Genomic DNA, 12,210 nt, shown 5'->3' on the forward strand with positions numbered 1-12,210 from the left:
TAGACTTGGTACATTTTACTAAAATAAGCAGCTCTTGCAGTGCTCCGGCCTGTGGCGCTCCCCTCACGCCCCCAGGACGGAGTTGGTGCAGGAGCAAGGGCAATGGGAACCCACCCACTCAAGGGAGCAAGTCCCCTTTCTGGCTTTTCCCAGAGATTCTGCTCCCGTGGCAGGCAGAGGCAGGGCGGGTCTGGAGCATTCCAGGAGCCGTGTCTGTTCCTCCAAACACAACGAACGCAGCCCGAGGATGGGGCAGCTTCATCCTTCGCGGTTCAAAAAGAAGCACGCGCTGTGCCCAACAGACCGGGATCAAACTCGTTACTCCGAGCCGGCCCGAATCGGTGGCCTAGTGGACTGTTCCAAGGTTGCCTCAAGGCCAGAGGCTGACAAAAGCCAGATACTGTGTTCCCACTCACCACCCATGTGCACCTGGAAGCCCCGTCTCCTCTTGGGGGAGGGGCATGGGGACATCTGTGGGTTCCGAAGAATGAAGAGGGTCTCGAGCCCCAGGTCGCAGCCCCTTCTATTTGCAGGCCCCCAGCCCAACCAGGAAACACTCCCTTTACCCAGACCACCTTCACCTGTCGTGGGCTGGGGATCCCTCTGTGTCCCCAGGTCCTCTGGAATCCCTGTGCTGGGACACAGGACAGCGGTGTCCCCCACCATGGGTTGGGAGGCTGGGACGTGTGCCCTGCACTGCCCTCCAGGCAGAGGCAGGAAGGACGCCAGCATCAGGAAGAGCCCTCAGATGGGCTTTGGAGGAAGGGCTGTGGTCACTGCCCCGGGGGCTCTCACAGCTCGTTGTGGAGTGGCCGGCACTGGGGCCAGAGCTTCTCCTCCAGGACTCCGTCGGGAGCACACACCCAGGGGTCATGGGTCTCCCACTGCCACTTGGCCAGCTGTGTCCGGAGCAGGTCCAGGTCCTGGGCGTAGCGCGGGTCGGCGGCCAGGTTCTGGGTCTCGTGGGGGTCCTGGCGCCGGTCGTAGAGCTCCCAGCGCTCCCGGTAGTAGTAGTGATGGAGGGCCTTGTACCAGCCCGTGGGCTGGCCGGCCGCGGTGCGGTTCAGGAGGTCCTGGAAGGTGGGTGAGACGTACAAGTCCTGGTCGATGGGGAAAGGCATCTTAAAGTGCAGGTTGTGCACGAGGCGGAGCTGCCCGTGGTGCACAGAGCGCATGGGGTAGGACATGGTGACCTCATGGTGGCTCTGGCTGCCAAAGACGGTGGTCCACAGGGGTTCCGCCTCCAGCGCCGGCAGGAGGGACCGGCCCGTGAGCTGCACGGTCTTGGAGCCAAAGATGGCGTAGCGGGGATAGGGGATGGAGAACCAATCCAAGATGGTGGGCGTGAGGTCTGCAAAGGAATTGGAGTCACCAACAGGGAGGGGCTCCCATGGGCCAGCACCGCCCTGGCTGCCTCACCCCTCCGGGCCACCATGCCTGTAATGGTGGCTCCAACGTGGTGGCATTCGGGATCCTTCTAAAACCCACTGGACCAGTGAGAGAGCCCACATGTAGGGCGCGCATCTATTCCCCCCTTGGGGCCAAAGGGAGACATGGGCCCCGAGCGCAGGGGCCTAAGCAGCTGCTACCTGATCCCTCGAGTGGGGTCCCGGGGGCTGCAGCCTCAGTATCACCTGGGGACTCGTCAGAGATGCAAATTCTCAGGCCCATCAGGCACTCTGGGGGGGGGGGGTCGGGGGTGTATCCGGATGGTAACAAGTGCTCTGGGTGCTTCTGACACTTACCAGTGGGCTAGTGGGAAAGCAACCATCTGGAAGGTGGCAAGACCCAGGCTGGAGTCCTAGCTGGGTGCTTACAAATGGCACGACCCTGGGCACCTTACTTCACCTCTCTGAGCCTCGTTTTTGCATATGGAGACTGGGCGGTGGTATCCCTCCCTCACCCACGTGGTGTGGGAACTGCACAGGGTAGTGGGTGCTGAGCAGTCTGGAGGTGGTGGCCCTACTGTATTTTCACTTTCGCGAACACCCCCTCCCCCATGAGACGCAGAGCCGGCCATACCTAGGAGGCTCACGTAGGCCTCGCTGACCTGGCCCCAGCGCTGTGGGTGCTCTGGGGACGACACCAACAAGGGCTCAGCAGTGCCCGGCCAGTACAGGTTGGTCCTGCCACTGGGGAAGGGGATCCCATTGTCTGAAGTGAAGATCACCAGGGTGTCATTCAGGACGCCCGCTCCACGCAGCTCCTGGAGTACAAGTCCAATCCCTGTGGGGTAGGCGGGGGGAGCGGAGCTCAGCCACAGAGGGTCGTGGACACATGGGAACGCCACCGGACCCTGCCCCCTCCTGTCTTAAATCACCTCGCCCCTCCTCCCCACCAGCCCAGGCCTCTCACCCAACACTCCACCCAGTGGCCCATGCTGGAGCAGGCCATGCATGGCCTCCGCCTGAGCCTCCCCTTCAGGGAACAAACTGTCCCTCGTCACCCCCACACAGCTGCCAGCTGCCATACGCTGGCTTGTTTTCTGGTCTCCTGTCTGCCCATGAACTAACAGCGTCAGTCCTGACACAGGCCAGAGACAGGATTCCCTCTACACCTGCTCCCTTCCCAAGTTACTGGGAACTAACGGCACCAGCAGAGAAAAGATAAAGGCACCAGCCTCTTGTGGTCGGCTGAATGGTGGTCCCCCCAAAAGATATGTCCACCTGGGATCAGTGAATGTGACCTTATGTGGAAAGGGGGGGCCTTTGCAGATGTGATTGTCACTGATCTCAAGATGAAATCATCCCGACATACCCAGGTGGACCCTAAATCCAATGACAGCATCCTTCTAAGAAGAGGATAAACGGTGACACAGAAGGCCATGTGACCTCAGAGGCAGAGGATGCAGTGAGGCAGCCATGAGCCCAAGAACACCTGGGGCCACCAGCAGCTGGAAGAGGTGACGAAGGACTCTCCCCTAGAGGCTCAGAGGGAATGTGGCCCTGCCAGTACTGTTCTGGCCCAGGATGGGGACCCAGGCTGTGGCACACCCCACCGCTGGGGCTCCTGGGACCCACCTTGGTCCATCCGGCCAATGGTGGTGTACTGAGCAGCCAGGTCGGCTCGGGCTGCTGGAGTGTCAGGAACGAAGTAAGGCACCTGGGGGGCGGGGGGGTGGGGCAAGTCCAAGTTAGAGCAGGTAGGCTAGGGGGACAGGTAGCCAGCCTTTGAACCCGGGTAGATGGGGTGCCGGCCTTCCTCCCAGGGCCTGAAATCATCTTCCTTCCTGTGAATGCATTAGCCCCCAATTCTGCATATGTTATTCCAGGTCTTTAAGCTTGTCTCTGCAGGCCCCACAGATGGGACCTGGGTCCAATGAGTCAGAGGGTCTCTTCTTACTTGGTCACACACCTGGGTGGGACCAGGAGGTCAGCCCACAGGAGGGGCGCAGCTCCACAAATTTTCAAGGCAGAGGAAGAAGGGTGGGTGGGCGGGCGTCTTGGGAACATGGGAAGGGGCCCTCCTACCAGCACATCCTGGGGGTCATAGGTCTGGGGAGTCCAGTCTGGGATCCGCCCCATGCCGCTCTCCCCGTTGCCAAACTTCTCACAGAAGGTCCCGTACTGGGGCTGGGAGTGTCCACAGCGATGGGGATCATGGAAGGCGACATAGAGGAAGAAGGGCCTGTACCGGAGCGGGGGCTTGAATGCTGAGGCCAGCCGGCTGACACACCCCCTGGCTTCCTAACTTGGGAGCCCCGTTCTTCTGGAAGGAACACGCCTCTCGGCTTTGCCTACTCCCCTAGCACTGAAAGTCTCCTGCCATCCTCACTGCCTCCGTTTCCCCATGTCCCCTCTTGCCCTGACCAGATTAACTCGAGTCTCTGGAACCTTCTCATCCACTCCCACTCCACCATCTGGCAACTCCAAGAATCCCAAATCAAGACTCTGGGATGTGCGTCCAGGTAGCAGGTCTGGCCATGGGAGGAAGGGGAGGGGCGGGGCAGGGGTCCTCCTCCCACCTGTCATCCTGAGTCTGCAGGAATTTCCGGACCAGCAGCTTAATCCGCGTGATGTTCCGTCCCACCTGGAGGACAGAGCCATTCTCCTCTGTGTACGCGAAGTCGAATGGGTACACGGTCTCCGGCCCCACGTGCTTCTTCCCAATGATGCCTGGAGGTGGGAGAGAGGCCTGTCCAGGGTCCCTTCCGTCTCCCACACCCTCGGCTCCCTTCTCGGCCCCCCAAGCCCTGTGCCCTGCGCCCTGCTCTGGCCTCTACATAGGCAGCCCGGGCCCTTGTTCTCAGGCACCAGCCAGGAGGTTGAGGTCCTTGGGGGCAAGTGCTCAGAGCAGGCGACGCAGGGCTGAGGGTGACTCAGGACACGCCGCCGGCCTGTCCTCCCCTCTCCGTCCCCACCCCATGGCACCAAGCCCCTCACCTGTGCGCACGCCCGCCCGGCCCAACAGCAACGGCAGACTCTGCACCCGGTCGAAGGAGTTGAAATGGTGGACATCCTGGTGCAGGCCGTACATCCCGTTCTGATGCTGAGGGCGGAGAGGCCGTGAGCGGCTCCGGCCACGGTGGGAGCCACTGGGGGGGGGCTGCTCCCGCCCTTCCCACGCTCACCACCCCCGCCCTTCTGGGACCTGATTCAGGCGTGGCCAGGGTGGCCGGCGCCCAGGGAGAGCATCTCGGCTTCTCAGTTCTCACCACAGGTCCCTCCCGTGGGACGTTAGCAGGAGACAACATTAGGGGGACTTTTATTTTCCTCCTTTTGCTTATCTGTACTTTCCAAATGTTCTATTAGGAGCACACGTCTTAACGTGAAAATGGTAGCAGCAGGCCTCTTTTTACTAACTGGCCTCCTCATAGTGTGGAAGAAATAGTAACAATTTCAGTAACAACTGCATGTTACAAACTCAAACTAGAAACATGTGAGGGGAGAAGGCAAGGCCACTGCCCAGAAGCAGCGGTTCACAGCTGCCCGATAAACCTTTCAGGAAGTGTCTGTGCGAGGCCACAGGCCCCTCTAATGGAGGCCTCAGCCTCTCTGGTGGGGACGCACCGAGCACACTTGCTCACCATCAGGTAACGTCACGAGATAATATATTCAGAGTAAGTGCCCGCACTCACACATAGGTCTACAGCAACACTATTCACAACAGCCAAGGGCAGATGCACCCGTGTCCCTGACAGGTGATGGATAGACGAAATGTGCTATGTCCAGACCGTGGAGTATGACTCAGCCTTGAAAAGGAATGAAGTACGGACACACACCATAGCATGACCTTGGGGACATTATGCTAAGTGAAACCCGCATGTCACAAAAGGACAAATCCTGTATGATTCTGCATCTGTGAGGTAGAGTAACCAAATTCAGAGCGTAGGATGGTGGGTGCCAGGGGCTGGGGGAGCGGAAGGGGGAGTGGTTAATGGGCACAGTTTCAGTTTGGGAGATGAGAACGCTCTGGAGATGGATGGGGGTGAGGGTGACACAACACTGAGTGTGCTTCGTGCCCCTGAACTGTGCACTTACACGGTTGATGTGGTAAATTTCATGTGTGTATTTCTTAGCACAATAAAAACAGAATAAGTGCCTTAAATGGCAGCTCCATCGTCATGTGAGCTCCTGGGACAGTGTCATGATGGGAGTTAACACTGGGCAAGTGCGTGCCAGGCACCTTGGCACGTGCTGTACATATAAAGTATAACCGGCCAATCCCATAATAATCCCACGAAAGAGGTACTCCTATGACCCCTTATTACAGGTGACGAGCCTGAGGTGCTCAAAGGTAAGTGTTTTGCTCATGGTCACTCAGAGCAGTGGGGCAGGGCTCACGTGTGGGTAGTCGGAGCCCCTAGCCCGGCTGGGAGTGGGCCGGGGAAGGTGGGCACATCCCCAGGAGAGACCAGGGAGGGGGCTCTCCCTCTCCCTGCTCCTCCTCTCGCCGCCCTCACCTGGGGCAGTCCTGTGAGGAGGCTGGCGCGGCTGGGAGAGCAGCTGCTGACAGAGGTGAAGGCATTGCGGAACAGCAGGCTGCGGGAGGCCAAGGCGTCCAGGTGAGGGGTGGCGATGGCACTGTTGTTGTAGGCGCCACTCTCAAAGCCTCCATCATCGGCTGAGGAAGGCAGACACAGAGAACACAGCGGGCTGGGCTCAGGAGCCATGTGTGTGGGGGGGACCTGGCTACTGCCGCAGTGGCCTGGGCCAGTGACACCCAGGCAGGTGTGCTACCCAGGAGGGCATCATACTTGGGAGGGCATGATGGCCAGGTGGGCTGGGTGGGCATGAGATTCGGCAGGCATGATACCCGAGTGGGAATGCTACCAGGCACGTATGAAAACCGGGTGAGCATATTAGCAGGCAGGCTTGATAATTTGGTGGACAGGGTACCCAGGCAGGCATGATTGTGGGTGGTCATGTTAACAGGCAGGTGTGACTGGGCAGTGCTGGGCTCCGCAGACACTGCACAGGGGTGTGGGTCCACGTGCAGCGTGCCTGGGGGAGGGTGAGTTGATGGGTGCTCACACTCTCACAGTGGAGGCTCTTTATGTTTACAATTAGCTGAAGGGCTGGCCAGAGACCACAAACTTAATCAGGAACTAGGACCATGGCACAGGGCCAAACCTCAAGAGAGGAAACAACCAGGTTGCCTTGTGACAGTCTGGCTGGTCACTCAAGCGGGAAGTCTCTTGAGCAACACGGTGCTGGAGGAACTTGGGGTTTCTGGGAGGGGGTGGGGTTGGGGAAGAGGGCAGGGAGGTAGTGGGGGGAAGGAGAGCCGACCCACACAGCTCTGGGGGTCTGAAAACCTATGGGGAGGAGATGAGCGCCCCAGGGCACTCTGGCTGGCCTCTGGGGACGGAGGCACCAGCCCCCCTTTTCTGGCTGATCCCGTCGGGGATCTGTGGACCCGAGTTTTGGAAAGCGCCCGGCCCGCAGGGTTAGCCCTGGGGCACTGGGCACGCAAGAGGGGTCAGAGCCTGCTGCAGGAGTGGGGTGCCGAATGGTGGAGCCCAGCCCGCGGTCCCCACGGTGGGCGAGACTGCCCTGCCTCCCTCTGCAAGGAGCCGCAAAGAAGAGTCTGGGGGCAGCAGTGAGAGGAGACGGGGAGGGCTTCAGGGCTGGGGTCAACACTGACCGCTGCTGGGGCGGGGCGACAACAGGCGGCCGTGAAGAGTGAGGCCGGGGTGGCGGCGGGTCGGCGGGGGCGCACTCACCGAGGATGAGCAGCACGTTCCGGGGGCGCGCCCGGCGCGCGCGGCACAGCCCCAGGGCGAGCAGCAGCGCGCAGCAGACCAGCGCCCGGCGGCGCATGGCGGAGGCTGTGGGCCCAGCTCGGCGCGCGCTCACGTGAGCTCAGGCCCCGCCCCGGCCCCGAGGTGACGTGCGCTGGGCCCCGCCCGCCGCCCGCCCGCCTCTGCGGTTTCGGAGAACGCCGCTGCGGCGACTTGGGGAGAGCTGGGGTATGGCGCCCGGTGAGTCCGCGGCGGCCGGCGGGACCCGGGGCAGGGTGGGCGAGCGGCTGGGGAAGGGGCAGGGTCGCCGGGGGCGGGGGCCGCGTGGAGTCCGAGGGTGAGGGCTTCTTCCCCAGGGACCCCCGCTCCCCCACCCACCGTGTGCCCACCCAGGTCCCTGCCGCCTTCGGACCGTCAGCCGATGTGGGGTCCCCACCCTTAGACGCCATGGTCGGGGCAAGGCAAGGGCTTCGGGGTGGGGGTGGGGTCTATCCAGAGCAGCCCGCCGGGGCCGGGCTTTGGGGTGGTCTGGAGCCCGCTCTGCGCGCGGGCGGCGTCGGGGCACTGGAAGGTGCTGCGCACTCGCAATGAGTGGAGGGGCCTCTGACGTTTTCCCAGAACCAGCTAGAACCCTTGGGACCCCCGTAGGATTGCGAATGCCACAGGTGGGGGTTGGAGTAGGCGCAGCCTCAGGATGGGAGATCTCCCCACCTGTGCCGCAGTCAGCCATAGTGGGGGGCCATGGTGCGCACTTGGAAATCCCTGAGGGCCTCCAGTACCCTCCACACACACCCCGCCAGCCAGACCCGGGTGCCGTGACCCTTGCCTCTCTGCACTGGTCCGCGAGGAGGAAGAAAACACAACAAACAGGTTCTCTCGGGAGGACAAACCTTTAGTGTAATTAGTGTTTAGGTTTCTCATTGAGAAATTGGTTATTACTCTTCCGGACAAGCACTGATGGAGGGAGAGAAGGCAGGAGGGATTCAGGGACAGCAGTGAGGGCAGGGCAGAGGGGACTCCACCTTTGGCACAGGCTGTTGGCTTCCTCTCTCAAACTAGCAAGGTGGGGGGATTTAACCCATCTGGTTCAGACCAGCAAGGTGGGGGGGTTGGGGAAGATGGATTGTGTCTCTCCTGATGCCCCTGGATCCCCTTCCTAAGACTCGGTTCACTGAAGCCCAGACCCTGATTGCTGCTGTGTCCCCCCACGCCCATCCCAGGCATGTCATCTTCGGTGAAGGCACTGGGTCAGGCCAGGCCCTTGGGTGCTGGCCTGGCCCCGATGACCTGCTGCTGCTCCCCGGCGACCCTGCAGAGGTGGCTGCCCATCCTGGCCTGGCTGCCCCACTATTCCCTGCAGTGGCTGAAGATGGATGTCATCGCTGGGCTCTCAGTGGGGCTCACAGTCATTCCCCAGGCCCTGGCCTATGCTGAGGTGGCTGGACTCCCTCCCCAGGTGAGGTGTCTGCCCCTGCCGGCTGCACCCCACGTTGCCTCTGCACTGCCAGGCCCACTCTGCGCCTCAGCGCCCGCCCAGAAACAGTGGAAACGCATAGTATCACCTCCAGAGAAGGGGGGCACCCAGGGCTCAGTCCCATAGGGCCAGAGAAGCCTTGGTTTATAAGCTAGAGCATGTGACTGCCTTTGGGCTGACACACGCCCTGTAACTGCTCTTGTCACACTGCCACACACTGGCAGTGAGCTAGATCTGGATTGCCTGACGGGGCAGCAGGATGGCTCACGTAGCCGTAAAAGCGCTTTCTCAGACTCACAGAGCAGACATAAGCACACAGGCCTTGTGCTTTCGCAGGCGGGTAGAATAAAGGTCCCCTCATCGCTGCAGATCCACAGCTGTGGGTGAGAGAGGGTGAGAGGTCTCCCTGCCTCGGGCACTGCTGTGCCCCAAGTCCCCAGTGGGCACCACAGCGCCATGCTGAGATGGCGACACCGGGGACCCGTGGGCACGCCTCCTGGCTGCTCACCGTTGTCTCTGCTCAACAGTACGGCCTCTACTCTGCCTTCATGGGGTGCTTTGTGTACTTCTTCCTGGGCACGTCCCGGGATGTGACGCTGGGCCCCACGGCCATCATGTCACTCCTGGTGTCCTCCTACACCTTCCACGAGCCTGCGTACGCCGTGCTGCTGGCCTTCCTGTCGGGCTGCATCCAGTTAGCCATGGGCTGCCTGTGCTTGGGTGAGCCCTCCGGCCTTCCTGCTGTGGGCGTGGGTGCCGAGGTTCTGCCTCCGGGGCTGCCCTGCCCTCAGCGTTCCCTTCTTCATGTCCCAGGGGCTATCCCGGTGCAGGTGGGGGTGGGGGTCCCCTCAGCCCCCAGCGCTGCCCTGTTGTGCTTAGGGCTCAGGACCCTTGGAGAAATGCCCAGGGCCTCAGACCGTAGCCTCCCCTTCCTGCTCTCCAAACCAGCCCAAACAGGGTGTGCTGCCCACCCGTCCTTAGCCCCTGTCCCACCCAACCCACCTCCCCCAGCCCATGTCCACGGTGTCCTCTGGGACCAGCGCACTGTTCTCTCCTGGCTGGTCAGGGTTCCTGCTGGACTTCATCTCCTGCCCGGTCATCAGAGGTTTCACCTCCGCTGCTGCCATCACCATCAGCTTCGGGCAGATCAAGGTGAGGGTGCTCGTTGGCCCCGGGGACCTGCTGGGTAGTAGGACCAAGGCCCGTCCCAGTATGTGTGGGCTAGCCCCGGTCCTGCTGTTCCAGAGCTCAGAGCACAGTATTCACGTGGACCTCCATGAATGAAATAATCCCTTGGGGAGGTGTTGCGTGATGGTCACACCAGGTAACTTGGGGGGCCCATGTTGACAGCCACTGCTCTTGTTGGAGGTTTCACGCCAGGTGCTTGGTTCACCTCGCAGAGAGGTTCTCCTTGGCTGCCCTCACAGGACACGAGCATACTGCCACATTGCAACCAACAAATTATCCCCCCCCACCCCCCAAGCTAATTTAGCGAGGTGGTTTCATTTTTACATTGTTTCCAATTTCTGTTTAATATTTGTCGATTGCCATGCTTCTTTTTATTTCTATTTAAACATCTGTAAGAAGTACTGGGATCAGTGATTACTGGCTATCTGAGAACATTTATTCTCCTTCCATTGGGCTTTAAGTTCCTGGAGGCAGGAACTGCTTTGCTGTGCTTGATATAAAGTCACTAAGCACTCAGCTGGGTGTGTACAACTGAGCTGAACTGCACAAATGAAGCTGCGGGGCCCCTCATGGCAGACTCAGGGCCACACCCCTGCCTTGCACCACCCCAGCCTCTCCAAGACGTGGTTCCCAGGGCCAGGCTCTGCTCCATGTCGGCCCGTGAGTCTCCCCCGAAGGAGGAGACGTGTGGGAATAAAGGAGCTGACATTTCTGTGTTCTTCGTGTGTGCGAGGTACTGGGTTACGTACTTTCCCTGCATTTAATTCTCACACCCCCAGGAGGTGGGTATATCATCAGCTCCATATAGGAGGAAACAACTTAAAAAGGTGTGGGTGAATGCCACTGAGGTGTTACGTACACACACATCAGGGTAGGTTTGGCAAGTGCTATTCGGTGGGATGGTCTGTTCTCTATTCTGAAAACCACAGCCTTGGTTGTTAGTGTCAAGAATGTTCTTTCATATGCTCATAATGCACATGGAGGGTAGCTTCTTTATGCTTGTGTCCTTGGAGACCCTGGGCCCCCGAGGTCAAGGTCATGACAACCATCTGGGAGCCCCTGGGCTTGGGTATGAGTGGGAGTCCATCTGCCCTGCCCAGGACAGAAGCCCTCAGTGGGTGTCCACCCACTCTGGTGCCCCTCCCTGTGGGGGGCGGGTCTGTGTACACTGCCGGTTTGGGAGCCCTCAGAGCTGACTGCCTGGAGTCTGGGCCTCCGCCGCCCCCAACCCCAGCTCAGGTGGGATGAAGAATTAAAGCTGAGTGGAGCCCCTTTTCCCTCCTGAGGACCCCCAAAGGCCAGGATCATGGTGGGAGGTCCAGACTTGGCTGGGATTCCCCCGCCGCTTCCTTGGATGCCCTCCCAGCCCCAGCTCCGCCCGCTGTTCCGCCCAACTGGCCCCGTGAGCCCCGTGATTTTTCCTTCCTGCAGAGGGCTGCCAGTGGGCGGGTCTCCTGGTGGTAAAGCGGCCCTGGGCCAATAATCAGTGAGGCCTGCGCAGCAGGGCGTGGGCTACTGAATGACGGACCCAGCCCTGAGCGAATGACGGTGGCCTGTGCTTCAGGTCGAACCTGTCTCTCAGCTTTGAGATCACCCAGACTGATTTCCTCAGAAATGAAAATAATTTGCAAAGGCCTGTCGTTGACCCCAAACGTTGTGAAATGCCCTTCTCCTGATTTCCTCAGAAATGAAAAAATAATTTGCAAAGGCCTGTCGTTGACCCCAAACGTTGTGAAATGCCCTTCTCCTAGGATAACTTGGAGTTGTCCTTGGGGGCTTCGCGAATGGTTCCCTGGAGATCCCTGAGATGTGCCCCCAGGAAGGGCCCCGGGGGAGGGGCTTCAGGCCTTATTTGGGGAAGGCTGTCTAATCCGAGTCTCTGTGTTTGAACAGAACCTGCTGGGACTCCAAAACATCCCCAGGCAGTTTTTCCTGCAAGTGTATCACACCTTCCGCAATATCGGAGAGACCAGGTACCCTGCTGGCTTTGTTTCTGTCCCCCTGTAAGGAAGCTCTTCCTTCAAGCCGTCCTTCTGGCCTCCTTTCCTCCCACTCCCAGGTGGCATTTGTTCCCTCATCTGGGGCCCTGCTGCTCGAGCAGGGGTCCCCCGAGCAGTACCATCAGCATCACTGGGGAGCTGGTTAGGGTCACAGGCTCTCTGGTGAGCCCAGACCAGCTGGATCGGGGTTGATGGGCCCAGGTGGTGCTTCTGGAAGGATGAGACGCTCTGCTCTGGGCAACCTGAGAGCCGGGTGGTGTGACCCCGTGCAGAGCTGTCCTGGGTGGTAGGAGAGGGAAGAGACTGTGTAAGAGGGAGAGCAGGCAGTCTCTTTCTCAAAAGGCTCATAGTTCAGTGAGGAGGAC

General features: G+C 60.3%; 2 protein-coding genes across 2 annotated transcripts in view; one reads left to right on the plus strand and one right to left on the minus strand.

The window, feature by feature from the left end:
• SGSH (N-sulfoglucosamine sulfohydrolase) lies at positions 1 to 7,298 on the minus strand. The gene is made up of 8 exons (XM_074319922.2): positions 7,166 to 7,298; positions 5,903 to 6,063; positions 4,383 to 4,488; positions 3,965 to 4,115; positions 3,471 to 3,627; positions 3,021 to 3,102; positions 2,023 to 2,226; positions 1 to 1,351 (listed from the first exon to the last, which is right to left on the minus strand). The coding sequence occupies exons 1-8, from the start codon at positions 7,260 to 7,262 to the stop codon at positions 792 to 794; spliced, it is 1,518 nt and encodes a 505-aa protein (XP_074176023.2). The 5' UTR covers positions 7,263 to 7,298; the 3' UTR covers positions 1 to 791.
• The window catches only part of SLC26A11 (solute carrier family 26 member 11), a 22,188-nt gene continuing 17,265 nt past the window's right edge, over positions 7,288 to 12,210 (plus strand). Inside the window, exons 1-5 of the mRNA XM_074319921.2 lie at positions 7,288 to 7,423; positions 8,404 to 8,639; positions 9,185 to 9,377; positions 9,724 to 9,809; positions 11,739 to 11,818. Coding sequence (XP_074176022.1) covers positions 7,414 to 7,423; positions 8,404 to 8,639; positions 9,185 to 9,377; positions 9,724 to 9,809; positions 11,739 to 11,818 — 605 coding nt within the window. The 5' untranslated portion in view covers positions 7,288 to 7,413. The remainder of the gene's footprint in view (positions 7,424 to 8,403; positions 8,640 to 9,184; positions 9,378 to 9,723; positions 9,810 to 11,738; positions 11,819 to 12,210) is intronic.

The sequence above is a fragment of the Rhinolophus sinicus genome, chromosome 12 (genome assembly GCF_057876585.1).
Source record: "Rhinolophus sinicus isolate RSI-liver-muscle chromosome 12, RSI-T2T, whole genome shotgun sequence".
In the NCBI taxonomy this organism is placed as follows: domain Eukaryota; kingdom Metazoa; phylum Chordata; class Mammalia; order Chiroptera; family Rhinolophidae; genus Rhinolophus; species Rhinolophus sinicus.